The sequence below is a fragment of the Panthera leo genome, chromosome D1, assembly GCF_018350215.1.
Source record: "Panthera leo isolate Ple1 chromosome D1, P.leo_Ple1_pat1.1, whole genome shotgun sequence".
In the NCBI taxonomy this organism is placed as follows: Eukaryota; Metazoa; Chordata; class Mammalia; order Carnivora; family Felidae; genus Panthera; species Panthera leo.
In genome coordinates this window covers 96,332,893-96,353,048 of record NC_056688.1, presented here as the reverse complement: position 1 = coordinate 96,353,048, position 20,156 = coordinate 96,332,893, and the positions used below count along the sequence as shown (strand labels likewise).

At 52.6% G+C, this 20,156-nt stretch overlaps 1 protein-coding gene across 2 annotated transcripts; it reads right to left on the bottom strand.

Annotated features, from left to right (window-relative positions):
* Nucleotides 1-4,070: 4,070 nt before the first annotated feature.
* Nucleotides 4,071-19,589, bottom strand: ACCS (1-aminocyclopropane-1-carboxylate synthase homolog (inactive)). Of its 2 annotated transcripts, none has more exons than XM_042906186.1 (15): nucleotides 19,253-19,589; nucleotides 17,897-18,187; nucleotides 16,755-16,814; nucleotides 14,663-14,733; nucleotides 13,363-13,432; nucleotides 12,800-12,866; nucleotides 10,727-10,824; nucleotides 10,119-10,196; nucleotides 9,314-9,414; nucleotides 8,605-8,694; nucleotides 6,924-6,969; nucleotides 6,673-6,814; nucleotides 5,003-5,145; nucleotides 4,734-4,887; nucleotides 4,071-4,598 (listed from the first exon to the last, which is right to left on the bottom strand). In XM_042906186.1, the coding sequence occupies exons 2-15, from the start codon at nucleotides 18,185-18,187 to the stop codon at nucleotides 4,501-4,503; spliced, it is 1,509 nt and encodes a 502-aa protein (XP_042762120.1). In that variant the 5' UTR covers nucleotides 19,253-19,589; the 3' UTR covers nucleotides 4,071-4,500. The 2 variants fall into 2 exon arrangements, with proteins under 2 accessions (XP_042762120.1, XP_042762121.1); XM_042906187.1 differs by lacking the exon at nucleotides 19,253-19,589 and adding an exon at nucleotides 18,989-19,098.
* Between the last annotated feature and the right edge of the window lie 567 nt (nucleotides 19,590-20,156).

Here is a 20,156-nt window from a genome sequence, read left to right as displayed (position 1 = left end):
TGAAACTGATAAACTCATGGGTAAATCAAAACAAATGCTGACTAAAGCAACAATAACAAACAGTAGCTGTATAAAACTATAAAAATAAAAATGACTGATTTGGAGATTAAAAACTAGATGTTTACCCCCGTGTTCACTGCAGCATTATTTACAGTAGCCAAGGTATGGAAACAACCTACTTGTCCATCAATAGATGAGTGCATAAAGAAAAGGGGATATATACACGTACAATGGAATATTATTCAGCCATAATAATGAATGAAATCTTGCCACATGTGATACCATGGATGGACCTCAAGGGTATCGTGCTAAATAAGTCAGACCAGAGAAAGACAAATACTGGGTGATCTCTCTTATTTGCAGAGTCTAAAAACAAAAACAAGGGGCGCCTAGGTAGCTCAGGCCATTAAGCATCTGACTCTTGATTTTGGCTCAGGTCATGATCTCACAGTTACCGAGTTCAAGCACTGCGTTGGGCTCTGTGCTGATAGTGTGGAGCCTGCTTGGGATTCTCTCTCTCTCCCTCTCTCTCTGACCCTCCCTCGCTCATGCTTATTCTCTCTCTCTCTCAAAATAAATAAATAACCATTTTAAAAACTTTAAAGTAGAAGTTCTATTTTGCCTGGTCTTTGCCTAAACTGGGGTTGTCATGAGTCTCCAAAGCACAGTTTCTGGAGGAAGAAGGAACAAACAGACCACCTAGGCATTAACTAAAATACTAGTCAACAGTGTCACAGGAGATGAAAATAAAGGAGTAAGAGTTAAATGTAAAAGGGCGTTTCCATGCTTAGGAGAAGGGTAAAGAAAATACTAAAAGTATGAATGTTGGGGCGCTTGGCTGGCTCAGTGGGTTAAGCATCTGACTCTTGATTTTGGCTCCGGTCACGATCCCAAGGTTCTTATGTTCCAGCCCCGCATCAGGCTCTGCACTGACAATGTGGACCCTGCTTGGGATTCTCTCTCTCTCCCCCCCTCTCTCTGCCCCTCCCCTGTGTGCATGCACTCTCTAAAATAAACTTTTAAAATAAATAAATGATGGAAGTATGAATGTGAATAATTTCAGAGTATCTGGCAAAGTGCTCGCTTGGATAACAAACCCCTACACATTTGAAGCCTGACAAATATCTTTCTTATTTACTTATTTTAATTTTTTTAACATGTATTTATTTTTGAGAGACAGAGACAAAGCATGAGCGGTGGAGGCAGAAAGATAGAAGGAGAGAGAATCTGAAGCAGGCTCCAGGCTCTGAGCTATCAACACAGAGCCTGATGTGGGGCTCGAACCCATAAACCGTGAGATCATAACCTGAGCCGAAGTCAGATGCTCAACCGACTAAGCCACCCAGGCACCCCTTATTTATTTTTAATGTTTGTTTTTGAAAGAGAGAGAGCAAGCAGGGAAGGGGCAGAGAGAGAAGGGGCCAGAGGATCTGAAGCAGGCTCCACACTGTCAGTGCAGAGCCCGACATGGGGCACGAATCCACAAACCAGGAGATCACGACCTGAGCTGGAGTCGAACACTCAACCGACTGAGCCACCCAGGCGCCCCACAAATATCTTTTTAAATAAATGAGCGAATAAATGACTGAAACAAAGCAAAAAGGAGGCACCAGAAAACATACTCTCCTCTCTGTCTCTGGAAGCACTTGGTGAGGGGGTGACGTGTGGAGCTTCTGGGGCCATATTGAGACCGTGAGGAAGGAAGCCCGAATGGGAAACATCAATGTGTTAGGAGAGCAGGGTGGGCAGATGAACAGAACCTGGGCTCCGAGCACCACATTCCCCTGGAATACGGGTGACTGAGGGAAGGCCAGTTGGCCTCCTGGAAGAGGAGAGACATGAATGCCGAGGAAGAAAGGGTATCTATCCTTCAAACACCCTGTAGGATCTGCTACAAGGAGCACGGCGCTTGGAGCTGTCTGGAAGCCATCTTGCCACCACCTAAATGGAGCATGTCTGAAATGAGGCTACATAGAGGATACGGGAGCGAGCACGAAATCTGATGGCATCATTTGAACTCCTGGCTAGAGTCATGCCTGAAATATCTGCCCTTCCCCTTCCTAGTAAGTTCAATAAACCCTCTACCCTTCTGTTTAAATATGAGCTGTGTTCACCATTTTTATAAACAAGTCTTAAGTAAGAGAATAACTTAGAAATTCTCATCGATTGAGAAAGGGAAATATATTATTTCCCTATGAAAAACCTTTCGCCCTGTAACTGCCAACAGTAGAGGGTTCTCCCAAAGACTCACAGAAATCCAATCACTTGGTGCCCAAACCTGGGCCTGCATCTCAGGGTTGTGGGGGAAAATGGCTTGAGCTCAGAACATACATGGTGGATGTTGTTCACCTATCATGTGCCCTCTGTCTTGCCCTTCCCTGAGAGACAGGCTTGATGCAGGTAACTATTCTGGGAAGTAATCTTAAGGGAATAGTGAAATCGGAATGAGTCCAGGAGAAAAGAGAAAGCCCATCCAGGGGTGTGTTACAGAGCAGGCTACTGTCGTGGGCACCCAGGGCTCACTCCCAGCAGGACTCTTGAAGAAGCCACGCAGAACGTCAGAACTGTCTACTGCAGGGAGGGATATTTATCCACTGGTTCCTGCCCCAGCCCCCATTGCTCAAGGATCATCCCAGAAGTGTGAACTCCCTCAGACCTCCCAGCGTACATGTGCCCCAAATGGCTGTGCCAGAAAGTGACATTTGGAGCAGCTGAGGTGCCCTTGGGCTAAGCGCACACACGGCTGGCTGGCTGCAGTAAAGAGCAAAGCAGAAAGGTGACTAGGGAGGACATGAGATGGGGGTAGAATATGCCGGACCCACACTTCACAAAGACATACACGTGGAGCACAGCCCATCAGCACAGCACAGGCCAGCTGGGATTGTAGGCCCCTCTTCTGCCTACTGAAACATTCAGGCCAATTCCCGGTTCAGTCCGCCTCTGCTGGGAAGCCAGCTTAGATTCCCTCTGAAGGAGGAGTCATTCTTCTGAGAATTCTAAACTGGAATGTATCACCTGGAACCTTCCCTGGGGGACCCTAAGCAATGGCAAGCATCACAACGGAGGCTTTTGAAGGGGATGCAAAGGGCTCTCCATGTGGCCATTCTCATTCTGATCCTCTGTAAACCTGAAGGCTTTCCAGTGACTCAGCAAATCCTAGTACCAATGTTTCCTTGAAGTGGGAATAGGCAGGAGCAATACTTAGCCAAAGACACTGAAGAATAATTAAAGGGGGCAACAATGACAACACAAAGCCTGATTCTCAGGCCTGGAGAGAGTCAGAGCATCTTGCTGGAACCTGGTGTGACAGAGTAAAAACAGCACAGGACTTTCAACCAAACCAATCCGACTTTTTGAATCCCGGCTCTGATACTTTTTAGTTACGTGACGTTGGGAACATCATTCCATATCTTTGAGACTCCATTTCCTCATCTCTAAAATGAGGGATAATAACATCAGCTTCCCAGGGTTGTTAAAGTAAGAAATAACGCATAGAAACTGCCAGCACAGTATCTGGCACATGGAACATATTCAAGAAAAGACAGGGAGAAGAAATGAATAAATGAAAGGCAGAAAGATAGAGGACAGCAAATCCTAAACTGAGCACCACGGTTTACAGAAATGAAACACTGATCGCACTGACATTCTCTTAAAACAGAAACAAGGAAAGAGACAGCTTTTCTTATCAGGAGCGTAGACACCAGAGAAGGGTCCTCAGCGCAAAGCTTTAAGATCAGTTCAGAAAGCTCATCTGGGCCCTGGACTAAAGCACCCCTGGAGATGGGGTGAGTGGTCCTTTGCATGCATAGGGTGGAAAGCCTTGGTTCAAGGTCTAGCCCGTATCCCCTGCCAGTCATGGCTAGATCACTCAGGTTTGAGATCATCAGTGAGGGCAGGTCCCTGCCAGGAAGGAGGAGGGAGAGAAGTTCTTCCTGATCACTGGCACAGGGTCCTCTTCACCACCGCCCAAGCGGAGGCCCGTCCCAGGTCCCAGGTGTACTGTGGGCCCACACATCCTAACGTGGGGAGAACAATCTGAACATACAGAATTAATTCCTTTCACCTAGCAGTTCGGGGATTATCACTCTTGTTTATTTCGGGGGCATATTCTCTCTCATATGTGTTGCTCCTCTAACTTGTTTCCCTGGCAACAAAGAAGAAGGAAGAAAGAAGGTACGCGTTGTTTTGTTCTCACATCCTGGGAGGGGTGGGTCCTAAGGGTTGTGGTTAGCAGCAGTCGCGACTCCTCCATTCAGCAAACTACAGCCGAGGCTTCTAGTTTCTCCCAGTCTTGTTTAATAGAGGGGGTGGGGCTGAGTCAAAGCACCGCTGGAGGAGTCTCACCCCCACTGAGAGAGGCAAGCAATGGTTCTTCTTCAGGGCCAAGGCCAAGTCAGGTACCCTCCTGGCAAACGGCTCGCCCCCGCCAGTCTTCACAGCCCCAAATGAGTCAGATTGGTGGCGGCTGCCAGGTCCTGCGGTCACCAGGCAACGACCAGCTCACCTGCGCTGGTTCCCTGACTCCTGGCTCTGACAGGAAGCGGGGTCATCTGGCACCTGGGATTTGCCCTCCAGCACCTGCCGGACCCTCTGCATCCCTGGGAAGAAGGGACAGCTGCATTGGCACCGATAGCTGGGCGGCAGGATGCACGAGCTAAGGCTGCTGGAGCCACAGCGGGGACGGGAGGAGGGAAGGCAGACCGAAGGGTGTGTGAGGAGGTGAGATCGCTTACCCAGGCAAAGCCGGTGGGCCTTGTCCGAGAAGACCAAGCGGAACCAGCCAGGCTCTTTACACTGGAAGGCTTTGCCACAGGACAGCAGTACCTTGTTGTCCAAAAAGCGGCGCCAAAGCAGCATTTCCTCCTTAAAGGTGGCCTCGGGCAGGTACTGGGGGGGGGGGGGGGGGCTCAGGATGCAAATGGGACAGCCCTGCCCCTCAGCTGCTGGAGGGAGGCCTAAACTCCCTCCCAGCCTGCAGCACCAGCCCCGCCACCTGCATTACCTTCCTCAGGTCAACCCAGATGAAGAAGCCTGCCCCACTGCTGAGGAAGGGGATCCCCAGGGCCCGGAGCTCTCCTGCGACATAGGTGTGGGCAGCCTTGAGCCGGGCATGGTTCTCAGGTAGGTACACCTGGTTGATCCAGTCTGGGTACAAAGAGAGGCCAAAACACAAAACTCTCATCAATCCTTCACTCTGTCCCAGGAGTATAAACACTGACAACAAAAAGGCCAGGACCCTTCCTCCAGCTGGATGATGGGGGCGATGGAAATATTCAGTATCAGTACAAAGCACCTGAAATCCAGATACCTGGCCTGACAGCTCCCTGTGCCGCAGACACAAAGTCCCTCAGGATGTGGATCCTACCGGAGGGGTGGCCCACTCACAGAGCAATGCTTCCGGCTCACAGAGGCTGAGGTTCAGGTCCCAGCCTGTCCGCTGACAACTTGTGGAGCCTTGAGCAACTTCACCCCCCCATCCTCACCTTTTTTTATTAACTTTCCGTGGTGTCCAGTTTGATGAGTTTTAACACATGTGCAGATTTGTGTAAACCCCCCCACCCCCCCACAAGCAGGACACCAACAGTTCCCTCGCCCCACAGAACACCCTCATGCCGTTTGTAGACGGCCTTCCCGCCTCCCCCATGGCCCCAACACCTTCCCGCCTCCCCCATGGCCCCACAACCACTGGCCTGTTCTCCGTCACTCTACTTTTGCCTTTTCCAGAACGGCACATAAGTAGAATTACACATCACGTCATCTTTTGAGACTGGCCTCTTTCCCTCAGCACAATGCCTTTGAGCTCAGCCTGTGTTGCCTTGGATTTTTATGCCAGAGTCGTATTCCATTGTGCGGATGGGCCACAGTCTGTTCCCCTGTTCATGCCCACAAGGACGTTGCGGGGGGCGGGTTCCAGCGTGGGGTGATTGTGGACAAAGCAGCTATAAATATTCACGTAGTGGGTTTTGGGTGACCGTAAGGGTAAAGAGCTAGGGGAGGGATCGCTGGGCCGTTTGGTAAGCGTGTGTTTAACTTCCTAAGCAACGGCCAATTGCTTTGCAAAGTGGCCGCGCCTTCCTGCATTCCCAGGGTGGCCCGTGAGAGTTCCAGCTGCTGCACACCCTCGCGACACTTGATGGTGTTGCTATTTTTTTTTTAATTATAGCTGCTACAGCAGGTGTATGGTATCTGGTCCTCCTGTCCTCATCTACAAAATACCAGGGAAAATACAGGAATATCTGCTCCTGGATTCAGGGGAGGGACAAATGAGCTGGTGCACTGAGAACCTCTAGCAGGGCTCAATAAACGGTGGCAATTACAGACCACCTTTGCTGTCTACACTGAGATGCTCACAGAGAGAGACTTGCCTTAGAACCATTTTCCCTCCGTAGCTTCTACTTTTTCTAAGTGCTCACAGCTAATAGCAATGGGTTCACACTGACCAAGCGCCTCTTTACGCCAGGTGCTATCGCTAATTCACAAGTCACGCTAACTGAGGTTTGGGGAGGCGAAGGAAGGTGCCACACAGCCAGGGAGTGCCCGAGTCAGGTCACTGGGACTTCCAAACGCCACCCTGAATTCTTTTCATGAGAGAAGCACCCATGATGCCTGGCCAGTCCCCGACGGACTACAACCTTCCCCCCAGTTCTCAAGTGACCGGGCCCAGGCAGTCACCACGGTCCCGGAGCAGCTGTGCCATCTGGTACTGGACCAAGCCACTGAGGCCGTGATAGCGGCAAAGGGAAGCCACCGCAGTGGCCACGTCCCGGTTCTCTGTGTACAGCGTGCCGAAGCGGAGCCCAGACATCCCGAAGTCCTGCAGGAGAAAGGCACCCGGTGGCCATCCCGCCACACAGGAAGCTGGTTCCACCCACCTCTCTGCCCTCTCACCTCCCCGACACCCCCGAGGCCATACAGGAACCTACCTTGCTGGTCGCCCACATTACATGGGTCCTCTGGGGGTCAGGCAACCTGCAGAGAGCACAGTGTGGGAACATGGGAACACAGATCCACCACAAAGGCTCATACACGTTCGGCTGAACAAATGAGATGGGTGGACGAATTTGGTTCCGGTTCTTCTGTGAAGCTCCGGTTTCATCTCTTGAATCAGCAATTCCTACACATCCTTTAGAGCAAGAGTCGGCAGACATAGCCTGCAGGCTAAACCCAGCCCACTGCCTGTTTCCGTAAATAAAGGTTTACTGGAACACAGCCATGCTTCTTCATGTGCATACCTTCGATGATTGCATTCATGCTGCATGGCAGTTGAGGGAGAGACCGTATGGCCTATAAAGCCTTAAATATTTGCCATCTGATCCAAAAAACATTTGCCAATCCCTGATCTGGAGCATAGCTCGAGTTCTACTTCCTCAAACACACTTCTCTGACCACCTCCCCGTAGACGGGGCCAATGGAGGACCCTAAGTAGATCCCCTCACAGCTCCCCAGACTTCTCCTTCTTAGCACTTCGCACGGCCACAATCAAAGCACTGTGTATTTAGCTGCTAACGTTTTCCTGGCTAGAGATAGAAGTTCCACCCAAGAGGGGCCTATTCCTTTCCTGCTCACTGTTGTATCCCAGCGCCTGGCACAATGACTGGCACAGAGTAGATGGCAAGTCACTGTTTCTCTGTGTCTCACTTTCCTAACCCATAAACAAACAGAAGCGACAACTGTCTACCTGGCCTGAGGACTAGCCGAGAGAACCAATGGAAAGGACTTCACAGGGTCAACAGGTCTGAACAAGTATCAGGAACTGTTAGAATCTCTGAATGTCGGATTTGCAGACTTTACAGATGATCTGGTCTAAGAGTCTCCAAAGCTGTTTTAGCCACAAATGTTTGGCTTATACCAAATCCAATGAAAGAGCCCAAACAGCTGGAAGTGCTTGGCACGTGCCTGGGGCTGCAGAAGGATTTGCTGAGTGACCAACTGAGTGAGTGAATGCGTGAGTGAGTGAATGCGGGAGTGAGGGAGTAAGTGAATGAGTGAGTGAATGAGTGAGGAAGTGAACGAGTGAGTCAGTGAATGAGTGAGGGAGTGAGGGAACAAACAACTGAGGGAGGGAGTGAGTGAGGGAGTGAGGGAGGGAGTGAGTGGAGTGAGGGAGGGAGTAAGTGAATGAGGGAGTGAGTGAATGAGGGAGGGAGTGAGTGAATGAGGGAGGGAGTGAGTGAATGAGGGAGGGAGTGAGTGAATGAGGGAGGGAGTGAACGACTGAGTAAATGAATGAATGAAAGGGTAAATGAATGGGTAAGTGAGTGAGTGAATGGATAAAGCTAGAGCTACTCTGGAAAACAGCAAAGAAGGCCAGTTCCCACCCTCGCAGCACCACCCCCCCCCCCCCCCCCCCCCCCCCCCCCGTCCCCAGGAATCCTATGGCCCGGCCCCTCCTTGGGGCTCTACAGAAACCCCACAGAACAATATGAAAACCCATGATGCAGCCTGGCTTCCCATGTTCTCCTTAGGAGATCTGAGGACGGTGGGATTAGCTGGATGTGAGAGGAAATGAACTTAGGCCACATCCTGAGGGCCGAGCCACAAAGGGCCAGGGCACCGTGGGGGACTGGGGGGCTGGCAGAGTCAGATTTGGTGGGGCAGCCTCACCCTTCCAGGCTTAGGACGCTGTGGTACCCCGCCGACTTCTCAAACACGGACAGCATGTAGACCTCATCCACCATCACGTGCAGCTTGTGCCTGGAGGAGAGAGCTTGGTTTGCAGGCCAAATAGGTTCCCCCGGGGTGGGGGAAGCAATGAATCAGAAATCCAAGGGGACCACAGTCTGGCCCAGGGTTACCAAACTTTCTTCCAGAGACACCCTTCTTATGCCTGTTTCTTCAAACAGGAAGCCGCACACACAAAGCAGACGGCAGTGGGGCTTTCGGAGCACTGTCTGGGAGAGGCGGAGAGGCCGTGGGCACCTCCACAAAGGACACGAATAAGTGCAAAACAGTTACGTACGGACAGACCCAGATTCAAGTCTGGCTCCACTCCTTGCTCAGCAAACGGGGGATAATGACAGTGTGATAATAGGGTGACTGGGAGGATTACAGGAGACACAGCACATGAAGCGCTTAGCAGGGTACCTGGCCCCTAGAGCCTATATGCTGAATGACAGCTGTTGTTATAACAAGAAAGAGAGAAAGAGAAGCGGCATCCCACAAATCCCTGCTTTCCCACCCCACTGTGGGGGGAAGGACCAAAGCGGGTGGGAGCCCACAGTGGAGGGAACAGGGTAGAAGGGCCTGTACCAAAGCCTGCGTCAGTTTCCTGATCCGCCGGCACGTTTTATGGGGGGACTGCAAGGTGCCTCACCTCTTGGCAAATTCCAAGTAGTCCCGCAGCTCTCCTGGGGAGTAGATGTCACCCAGAGGGTTCTGGGGGTTGATGAGGATGAGGCCTTTGACCTTCACACCCTGAAACCATCAGTGGGGCAGGAAACCCTCAGCTCTTCCTGAAGGCCAGAGCCACATGGTCCCACTAGATGGGGCTGGTTGCTGGGCAGACTCCCAGGGAAATGTGATGGGAATGTGTTCACCACCCAATGTGGAGTGAACAAGGGCAGAGAATTACATGTCTGTAGCATGCGGTCAACCAGGAAAGGAAACAAAGGCAGAGAACAAAGCCCAGAGGCAAATATGCCCAAAGGGTAAAGGTTGCCTTTGTTGGTAGAATAGTGTGGGTGGGGGTTTTCACTTTTAGAATTCCTACATGCACAGCGTTAATGACCTCGGACTAGAAAGGAACCACAGGAGTAGTACTTGTCTCTGCCTTTCTTCAGGAGGTCCCCTCAAGGCAAGAGGAGAATCATGTCCTCAAATCATCAGGGAGACTGCTCAACTACAGACAGCTAGGTTCCACACCTGACCACAAAATCAAAATAGGGTGGTAGAGGCGGGGGTGTTAATCAAGTTCCCTGGTTGACTCTTTGTACACAGAGGTCTCAGGGTCTTTCTCCAGTGAGAAGACCCTCTTTGGGCAGGCTCCTACTTGACCCCCCGACACCCCATCCCCATCAGGGAGTGCCAACCCACTCCCAGGATGAGATCAGCCACAGGAAGTCTGTTGTCCTGCTTAGACCCACCCACTCCCAGCCTTGGGTTTGATATGACCTCCAGACCTCAAAGTTAGCTCTTTGCAGGGCCATCTCCAGCTTCTCCACTGTGAGCTGGAAGGGGCGTGTGTCCAGCCCAGTGACCTAGACAAAGATGGAGAAAAGCCACCAGCCAAATTCAGGGATCCCCTAAACCTGAACTTCTGGGGCCTCTCCAACCCTTGTCATCTCTAGCCTCCCCAGTGCAGTTTCTGAAAAAAAAACACAGATAGGCTCACTCTCCTCATTGCCACCAACCCCCACCCCATCACATCAGGGACACTTCATCACTCTTAGTTGGGAAGAGGCCCAAGAGACACTCTGATTGGGGTCCAAGAACTTTCATGTTGAGGTCTTCTCTGCCCCATCCTCACCCCACCATTTTGATGTAGTCTCCCTGGGGCTGCCCTTGGCTTCTACACTGACCCCAGAGCTCTCAAAACCAGGACTTGGAGAACCCCTGGGGAACCCAGGTATGGAGAGTCATGGGCAACAGAAGGCTCCACTTCCTTGCAGCCATAACCCCAAAGCCCTCAGCACGGACTTCTTCCCATGTCCACCCTCAAATTCACAGAGAGAAAAGTCTTCATCTATAGGAAGGCGTGGGTCCTGCCTGGGGTCCCAGGAGCTCTTACCTCACTGTCCAGATAGACACAGACCAGTCGGACGCCGCCATAGAGATAGACGTGCTGTGTGATGGCTCCATAGTAAGGGGCAGGGATCAGGAACGCCTCTGAGGGCAGGAGTGGGCCAGGGTCTGTCACTCTCTGGCCCGAATGCCCCAATCCCCCCAACCAAAGGCTCCACACCTCTCCCAGACTTCCACGTCCTCAGGGGAACACTGTGTCTCTCAACTCTCAAGCTCTAATACTGGATCCACTGAGATCAGTCCCTTTGCTGATAATCAATAGCCAACATTTACTCAACACTTACTACGTGCTGGGAACTGTGTTAAACATGCACTTGCGTGTTAGCTCATTTGGTCCTCGCTATCGCTCTGTAATGTCAGTAACTTTACTGATGAGCAAACTGAACCTCAGAGGATCCCTCTAAAGCACTCAACGTGCTGGGTCACTCCAAGAAGACAGGGATCCACTGAGTTGAAGCTGCAGGGTGATCTGGGCTGGACAAATGGACACACTTGAGAGCAGACAGAACGGCCCAGAGATAGAGTGGGTTCGGGAGGAGTGGATATTCCCCCTCTGGGCACATTGGAACCAAAGGCTGAGACGGCATGCTGGGGAGGGGGTATCATCCAGAAGACCCCAGCTGTGGATGGGGGCGGGGGGTGGTTGGTGATAACCGCCAAGGTCTATCGTAATGCAGAGCAAAGGCATTCCTCCAGTTCTGGGGAGGACACATGGTCAGGCCGCCTTCCCCTCCCCCCGCCTGCCCCACTCGCACTCTGGGAGGGACAGCCTTCGTCCTACATGTTCCCTACCCCAGCCGCGGGGAGTGGACGGGAGGTAAACAAGGCACCCAAGCGAGCCCATCCACTGGCCGGCCAGAAGCCCATCACGTGCTCTCTCTCATGACTTTGCTCTAGGAAGCACAGACGCTCATCAGGTGAGAATGAGCACCTGGACAGAAAGGTCACGTGCAGTGGGAGCTGGGGCAGCTACACTGGGCCATGCGGGAGCTGAGAAAGGTCCGGAGAGAGGCTCGCATATAAAAAGGGGAGGAAGAGGAACTATATACCCCAATGAGAGATGGACAGTGTGACACCAATCCTGTTCTTGACTGTTCTAGAATGGGTAGGAAATTGCCTATTATATCCTTGCAATGAATCTTCTTTTTGTGGTTCGAGTCCTGGTTACGAGCTGTGTGTGTGTATGAATTTGACAGGTTACTTAACCCCCTGTGCCTTCATGTCCTCATCTGTGAAATGGGGCTGACACAGAACCTGCCTCCGAGGGAGGTACTGAGGATTAAATGACGGACTAGGTGTAAAGCCTTAGGCCAGTGCCTGCAACACGGTATTCGGTCAGTAATTGTTACCAGTATAATCACTACTAGTTAAGCTACGGTGAGTAGGTCTGGTCTCTCTGTTCTGGCGACAATAACCCCTGACCATGACCCGTTCTCAATCTGACTTTGGCTCCTGTTTCAGACACTGCTGGTGGCCTACTCAACAGCCACTCCAACTTTCTTGCGAAGAGAGCATCAGATTTCCCAGATATGGCCAGCAATAAGTCCGAGGAAGGTGGGAGGGAAGGAAAGATGGCCTTTCCCCAGCCCCTGAGGATAAACCATGTTTGGTTTAAGCCAACCGTGGTTCTTAATCCCGTTTTTCAGGGACTGCTTCAGGAATGGGTTTGAGAGTCAGTTCTGGCCAGTAAGACATAAGGGGAGCCCTGCTGGGACACTTTTGGGAAAGTCCTGCACCCTCCCAATAAGAAAGACACAGGCAAGGTACCACCTCATCCCTTCCTTCCTGCCTTAGGACACACTATCATGTAAGGAGGCCATAGCATCACACGACAGGAGAAACCAAGGTCATGGCAGAGAGAAGCCCAGAACCCTGGCATCAGTTGACCTCCCCTGAAACTGCCAACATCGGGTATCTTGTCAAAGTGCTAATTTGCCCCCTGCGGTCTAGCAGTCTACTATGGCCCAAAGCATTCCCGCGCAGCCTGCAAAGACAGGCGGCTGTGGACACGGCAGGCGGAGGGCAGCCCCCAGTGTTGAGCAGCCCACAGTTTACTTACCCCCCACCTCACACAGCACTGTGGCCAGAGCAGAGAAGAGAGAGGCACAGCCGTTCAGAACCACCACCTGAGGGTGACACATCCACACAAGAAAGATGAATAACCTGTGCAAGTGGAAGCAAGGACCTATGGCTGTATCCAGGCTGGCACAGAGGGACGGCCAGGCCCCACCTCGGGGCCCTCTGGGGCTCTGTCACAGCACGGTCACCAGAGGCAGCCACAGGCCCCTCCTGACTAACAGCCGGGCGCATTTGTGTGGCTTATTCTTTGGTCGATGCTCTAGATCAACAGAGCAAGGAAGAGGGAGCTGGTCGCTTAGAGGGTCTTGCCCAAAGGTGTCGAGGCAACAAGGAACCACAGAACCAAGTGGAGCAGAAATTACATCCCAGTTATATCCTAAATATCTAGGGTGAGGAGGAAAGGGGGAGGGGGTATTCCTAATTCCACCTGGAAACAAGTCAAAACTGAGTGAAAGGCAGATCCCAGCCCTACCTTACCCCTGGCCAGTCAAAACTTGGGGGAGGTAGGCAGAAGAGCAGAAGGCAGAGGAGGGGGCTACTCACATTCTCTGGTTTCAGGGGTGCAGGGCTCTTGCAGTAGAAAGAGAGGAATCTGGCCACTTCCTCCCGGAGGCTAAAGTTTGGACAGAGAGATGGACACTTGTCAGAGGGTCCCCAACCCACAGTCCATCCCAAAGGTCCCCTGGTGAATCTTCAGATAGCTGCCATTATCCTTCTCCACTTTCTCACGAGGGCAGTGAGGCCGGTACTGTCTCCACATCTCGGGGCCCCCCACCCCACCACCACCCACAGGCGTAAAAACCTGCCTTCTCTGTAGTTCTAGGACCCCCGACCCACCTGATCAACTGGACTGGGTAGGATCCAGGGGTAGGGGAGGGGAGGAATATCAAAAGTAACACTCTATCTGCATGTAAATCTAGCAGATAATAATGTTATAACAATAACTGTCATCATAGTTACTGTTGCTAACAGTTATTGAGCATTTACATGACGCAGGAGTTACTTGGGGGAATTTTACTCATTTAATCTTCATGACAACTCTATGATGTTATTATTATTATTATTATTATTATTATACCCATTTTACAGACAAAGAAACGGAGGCTTGAAGGAAATCAGTCACTTGCTGGTAAGTGGCAGACTCCACACTCATGCCAGTGGCCTGTCTCCAGGACCCACAATCCTAATTACTAGAAGAACGTGCACTTTGGAATCCAGTCCTGCTTGGCCGCTAAGTCCTTAGAACAGCAGGTGGCCCCTAGCAAGTGCTCAACGAGGACAAACTCCAATTAGTATTAGGTACCACCTCCCATCTTTCCAGGAGGGAAATGCCCTAGCCAGCCCCGCCCCTTCGCCCCCAGCGCTAGTTCTGGTTCCTCTAAGACTACCGAGAAAGCAGGGACAAAGACTCCATGCCTGAAGGCCGAGAAAGCAGGGACAAAGACTCCATGCCTGAAGGCCCTCCCCGCGCCTCAGACCCAGGGAAGCCAAGCTGGGAGCTCCTGAGCTGGGCTGGGACTGGCAGAGGTACGAGTTCCCTGCAGACGCTCCAGGAGACCCCGCGATCGCCAGGTCCCCAGGACCGGCCCTCAGCCTGAGGCAGGCCCCCTCCACCTGCCCCACTCACCTTTGGGCGGGCTAGTTGTTGTGGGGGGGCTACCCTGGGCATTGTACGAGGCTTGGCAGCATCTCTTGTCTCTACCCGATAAATGCCAGTGACAGTCCCCGCCCCTCCCCCCCCCCCCCCAGTTATGACCACTAAAAATGTCTCCAGATGTCCTTTGTCCCCTGGGGAGCAAAACCAGCCCAGACTGAGAACCACTGGCTCGTGGCAACTACTCACAACAGATGTCCCCTCCAGTCAGGGTACTGCAGCAGAGACGGCTCCACCCACAGCATGTCGCTCTGACTCAGCTGGGGACAGAGGGAAGAGCGGGACTGAGGGCCACGCATCCTCATGGTGACCGCCAGCACTGGACCCGCATCCACCCAGCACCAGGGCCGTTAAAGCCTGGGCTCGGTCGGCTCATCAGAGAGACTGTGACATGGCACAGGCACAGCATTCTCCTGCCCGTTCTGCAGATGAGGAAACTGAGGCTCAAAAAAGTGAGGTGACTCAGCCAAGGTCACAGAGCTAGCAAGTGGCAGAGCTGAGACAAAACCCAGAACGTCTGCCTTCTAATCCAGTGCTCTTTATGCAACACTGCCATCTAAAAAACCCAGAGGGGTGGATTTGTGGAGGCCGTGATAGGAGATCGCGCTACTCAGCTTCTCCCTGGGGTGACAGAAAGGGTCCCAGAATCGGGTGCCATCACTTCGGTGTTGGCTCCAACTTCTGGACGGACTCGGCCTGCAGGCTCTGCTCAACATTACACTCCGGAAAGTGTGGCTGTGTCTAGACCATCCCCACCATGACCAGGTGCTGGGTTAGGAACTCCCAGGGCATCACGTACACAATGTCAAGGAAAGGTAGGGGTCTTGGGGGGAGGACCCGAAGAAGAAGGGTAATCAGCCCCTTGCATATAACTCCAGCCTCTTCCCTCTCCCTGATCCCATAGAGCTGGCTGTCCAGTATGGAGTCCGCCAGCCACAGCTGCCTACAGAGCACGCGGAATGTGGCTGGCCTCAGTGGAGACACGCTGGATTTTGAAGGCTTGATATGAAAACGGTATGCAATGGGGCGCCTGGGTGGCTCAGTTGGTTAAGCGTCCGACTTCGGCTCAGGTCATGATCTCGCGGTCCGTGAGTTCGAGCCCCACGTCGGGCTCTGTGCTGACCGCTCAGAGCCTGGAGCCTGTTTTGGATTCTGTGTCTCCCTCTCTCTCTGACGCTCCCCCCATTCATGCTCTGTCTCTATCTCAAAAATAAATAAACGTTAAAAAAAAAAATTAAAAAAAAAACAGTATGCAAAATATTCTCATTTTTTTCTATTGATTACATGTTGAAATGGTCCTGTTTTTGAATATAATGGGCTAAATATGTTATTAAGATGAATCTACCAGTTGCTTTTTACTTATATAATAGAAAAGTTTCAATTATATATGTGGCTCACATTTTATTTGTTTTGGACAGTGCAGCGGGGACCTGGAGTCAGAGAGAACACGCCTTTTGAACCCATTCCCTACTTTCCTCTTCCCTTAGGTGTTGGATTTGTCACCTCTGGAAAGAAGTTCTTTTGGGTTAGACGTCACTCTCTCTACAATCCCCAACTCTGACTCCATGGCCTTGGGAGACACATTTCCCAGGTATTTCCAGCGGTTTGCTAGAGAGGGCTCATACCAGCTCAAGAAATCTGCTTAATTAAGTTTCCAGGAATTTTACAAGCTGTGTTAAAAAAAAAAAGTCATTTAAAAAAATTAAAATTATATAAATGTATAAATAAGTAAAGTGCATTAAAAACCAAGGTAATAACTCAAACATCACCGTTTCTGGTTATGTTACTACATTTTTACGTGTGCCCTCAAGGTTACTTCCATCTATGTGTCTAGACAGTGGGGACACTACCTCATGGGTGCCTCTAACACCGCTTTTCCCAAGTTGTCTGCAGGGATGTCACATCCGTACCCTGAAACCAGCCACGGTGGGAGTATTTACACTGTGGGAATTGGCAAAAGCAACAAATCAGAGTCCTCCTTACCCCAGAGCCAGGTGTTAAATACTGACCTCACCTTGCTGAGTGCTCCCCACTCAGAGTAGGGACCCAGCCAGCAGGAGGCACCAAGTATGGGGAGGAGGTCTTCAAGAAGCAGGGTCAGAACAGGGAAGTGACTTGCCCAAGATCACAGAGAAAGTTGCCCCCGAGGCAGATGTGGAACCCGGGTCTCCTGACCTCAGGTGAGCAGCAGGCTCTTGTCAGGGAGGCATTCGGGGGAAGTTCAAGAGAGGACAGTTCCCTGGGAACTGGTGATACCACCCAGAGGAGCACCGGGACTTACCCGCCTGGACAGCAGGTCAAAGCAGAGTTTGTTCTCGCTGGTGCCCATGTTAATGATGCCCTGGAGACAGAGATACGGAGGCAGGGTCAACAGAGCCGAGGGGTCCCAAAAGAAGGCCCGAGGAGCCCACGGAGGCAGCAAAGCAAAGCCAAACACCGTTCCTTGCCCTTGTTCAAGCCCTACCTTCACTCAGCTCCCTGGTCCCGTCTTCCCATTTCTAAAGCTCCATTCAAATGCCATCTCCTCCAGGAAGCCCCCCGCCCAGAACCCCATCTAGAAAGGATCTTCTGTTGGGGGAAGGATCCACTTCCAGACTCGTTCACACGGTTGTTGGCAGGCCTCAGTCCCTCGCCACACGGGATTCCCCACAGCACTGCCTCGTGAAAGGGCAGCTGGCTTCCCCCAGGGCAGGCGGTCCGAGGGAGAGGACGAGACACCGTGAGTACCCAAGAGGGAAGCCACAGACTTTATGACCGATTCTTGCAGGATGTGACACCCCCATATTCTGTTCATTAGAAGCCTTGAGTGTGCGCTGGACCTAGTGCCCTGCACCTGATTAGATGCTTAACAAAGATTATTACGGGATTATTTGTGACAGCCCTCTGCCCTCTGAAGGTATTATCAGAAACAGCTTATAATTGGGACAGAGAATAGTAATAATGGCAGCTACCACGTACTGGATGCTCTATTCAGTAGTGCTGTGCTAGTAACATACCTCATATTTAATTGTGACTCTGCTATAGAACAGACATCATCATCTCAACTTAGAGGGGAACTGACGTTCGAAGAAATTAAATAAATTAGTTCAAGAATACACAACCCCTAAGCGAGACGGCTGCAGCCTGACCTCTAGTCGTGTCCCAGCTCTCAAGTTGCATGGTCGATGGGCTGTGGTCAGAATCCACAGGGGAGCTCTCCATGATTCTTGAATTCCTCCCTCACAAATCAGGGTCCCCTCAATCATTAACGGGCCGTTTTCTGATCCAGACAACGAACCGGGGACTCTCTGAGCTACAGCAGAAGCCTTCTTGGAGGTCAGAGGACTGTAACTCCAACCTGACCAGAGCAAGCTGGGCGCCTGCCTAGTGGTCAAGGTAGGGTATCCCACCTTGGGTTCCAGTGGGAACAGGGATTTCACTCACACTGGGGTTCTTATCCTCATCATACTCGTCCATGTGGTAGGTCCGGTAGCCCTCCTCAGCTGAGTCCCAGAACCATTTAATGATGCTTCCTCTAGAGGACAGGTGGGAGCTGTCAGAGGACGCTGTGGCGGTAGGATCACCCCCTCCACAGAACTCTGGCAGCTTCCAGTCTGGTTTTCTAGAGCATTCTCTTTCCAGACCATCCCCATGGTTACTGTCCAGGTCCTGTGTGGAGGCTGGGCCTGGACAGGTGGTAGGTGCCTTGGATTCCTTCTGAGGCAGAGTGAACATCTGCAAAAAAGACAAAAGCATTTGAAAGCACTGAGCGTGCCTGTTCGAGGGCTTTTCGTAGCAGGGGAAATGAACTGGGAGTCGAGATCCTTCCCATTCTCCATCTGCCCCTTCCTTTACATTTATGCATTCCCTGCTTCCTGTGTCCCTTACTGGTTGTAACCATGTGGGCAAAGCCTTCAACAAGTAAATTCTGCTAAGGATCTATTCAGTGTCAGGGGTTGTACTTGACAACAGCTTATGGGAGCTCATTCTGCAGCCTAAGGGTCACCAACGTTCTTTTTCTATCCTTGCTGACCTCGATTTCCAAAAATCAGGTTAAAATTTTCTGACTTAAAGCAGAAGGAGCCTGGGGGCACCTGAGTGGCTCAGTCTGTTAAGTGTCCGACTCCTTGATTTGGCTCCGGTCATGATCTCAGGGTTGGTGGGTTCCGTGCTGACAGTGTGGAGCCTGCTTGGGATTCTCTGTCTCCCTCTCTCTCTGCCCCCTCCCCCTCCCCCAAGTAAATAATAAACTTAAACAACAACAACAAAAAGGCAGAAAGAGTGGGGAGTCCCAGGGGTCTTGTGGTGGTTGAAGTCAGCTGGGGTAAAGGACAGATTATTTGGTGGTCTGGAGCGGATGATGGGTGGGGACTAAAGGAAGGACGCCTGGGGGTCTCGCACGTGTAGGCAGGCACCCGGGCAGAGCTCCAGGGGCCGGTCTTCACACCAGAGGGAGGGAAGCGCAGGTGCCAGGGAGGGCAGTCACCTCCTGCCAGCGGGTGTGAGCTCCTCCACTTTGTAAGGCAGTTTCCTCACCTGCCGAGCAGGGCAGGAGCGAGGCTAGAAGTAGATAAAGCGCTTAGAACAAAGCCTGGCTCATGGCCGCAGTTCAGTGAAGTGTTATTACAGCTCCTCGCGCGCAGTCCCCCGGTCCTGAAGCAAGCCCGCACGCCAAGTGACGGGTGACGGCCAGCGGCCCTGAACCCCAGGGTTAAACACGGTTAACCCCGCGGTGAAACACTGCTCCACGCAGCCCCTCCCCTCCCCTCCCCAAGTGGCCGGGATCTCCCGGGCGCTCACCTCGCTCCCCCAGACAGCGCAGGCCAGCGGACGGGCGGCGCCGGCGGACGCCGAGCGGGAGCGCAGGGCCGCGGCTCCGGCCGTCGCGCCACCGGGCCTCCGCGTTGCGCCAGGGGCGGACCCCGCGGTGGGACGGCCGAGGTCTGGGCGGGCGGCGGAGCCTCGCGAGACGAGACGGGGGAGCTTCCGGGACGAGGACGCTTGAGCCGCCCCGGGGCTGCGAGACGGAGGCGTGGACGCCTGCGGACGATCCCCGAGCCCGCGTGGAGGGCTGCCCTGCAAGGCGGGACCGCGGGGCCGCGCTGGGGAGGCGGGCGCTGGCGCGGCGGAGCCGTGAGCCCCGGGGCCTCTTCCTCCGCCCAGACCCGCCCTCCGGCGCCGGGCTTCCGTGTAGCGGGCGCACCGGGACCCCCTCCCCGCCCCTCCCGGTGCCGACCCCCGCCGGGGCGCGGCCGCAGCAGAGACGCCCCTCCCTCTGCCTCCCGGCCTCAGTTTCCCGATTTTGAAGCAGTTAGAGTCACGGAGGTTACTTGGCAAATGTCTGCCTGTTTACACCCATGGAACAGCCTTTCCAGGTTAAGGTGAGGCCATCCTCAAAACATCCTTCCCTGTGAGAGTTTTGTTTATTTTACGGGCGTTTCATGGAATATTTGTTGAACTCCGCCGTGGACCCTAGACGTTCCGGTGCTTGGGCAGTGAGTGAAGCTACCTAGGCCTCAGCCTGCGCAGAGCCTTGAGTAGGAAAAATCTTTCTCATGAAATCGGCAGGCTAACTCAACACAAGTATGGCTGGAAAGACTGAGCTGTCTTCTGCCCACTCCACTTCTGGTCTTCTCTTTGGCCTTGCCACTACCCTTGTGACCTTAAGCGGTTCTCCTGACTTTGTTGGTCCTCTGTGTTATGT

What these genes read in the sequence shown, in the direction of transcription:
- ACCS (XM_042906186.1), bottom strand. Translation starts at nt 18,187, where the DNA reads ATGTTCACTCTGCCTCAGAAGGAATCCAAGGCACCTACCACCTGTCCA. An exon ending in TTGACCTGCTGTCCAGGCGG is followed by an intron (nt 14,734 to 16,754) that starts GTAAGTCCCGGT and finishes CTCTGTCCCCAG; the next exon opens with CTGAGTCAGAGCGACATGCT. An exon ending in TACTTGGAATTTGCCAAGAG is followed by an intron (nt 8,695 to 9,313) that starts GTGAGGCACCTT and finishes TCTCTCCTCCAG; the next exon opens with GCACAAGCTGCACGTGATGG.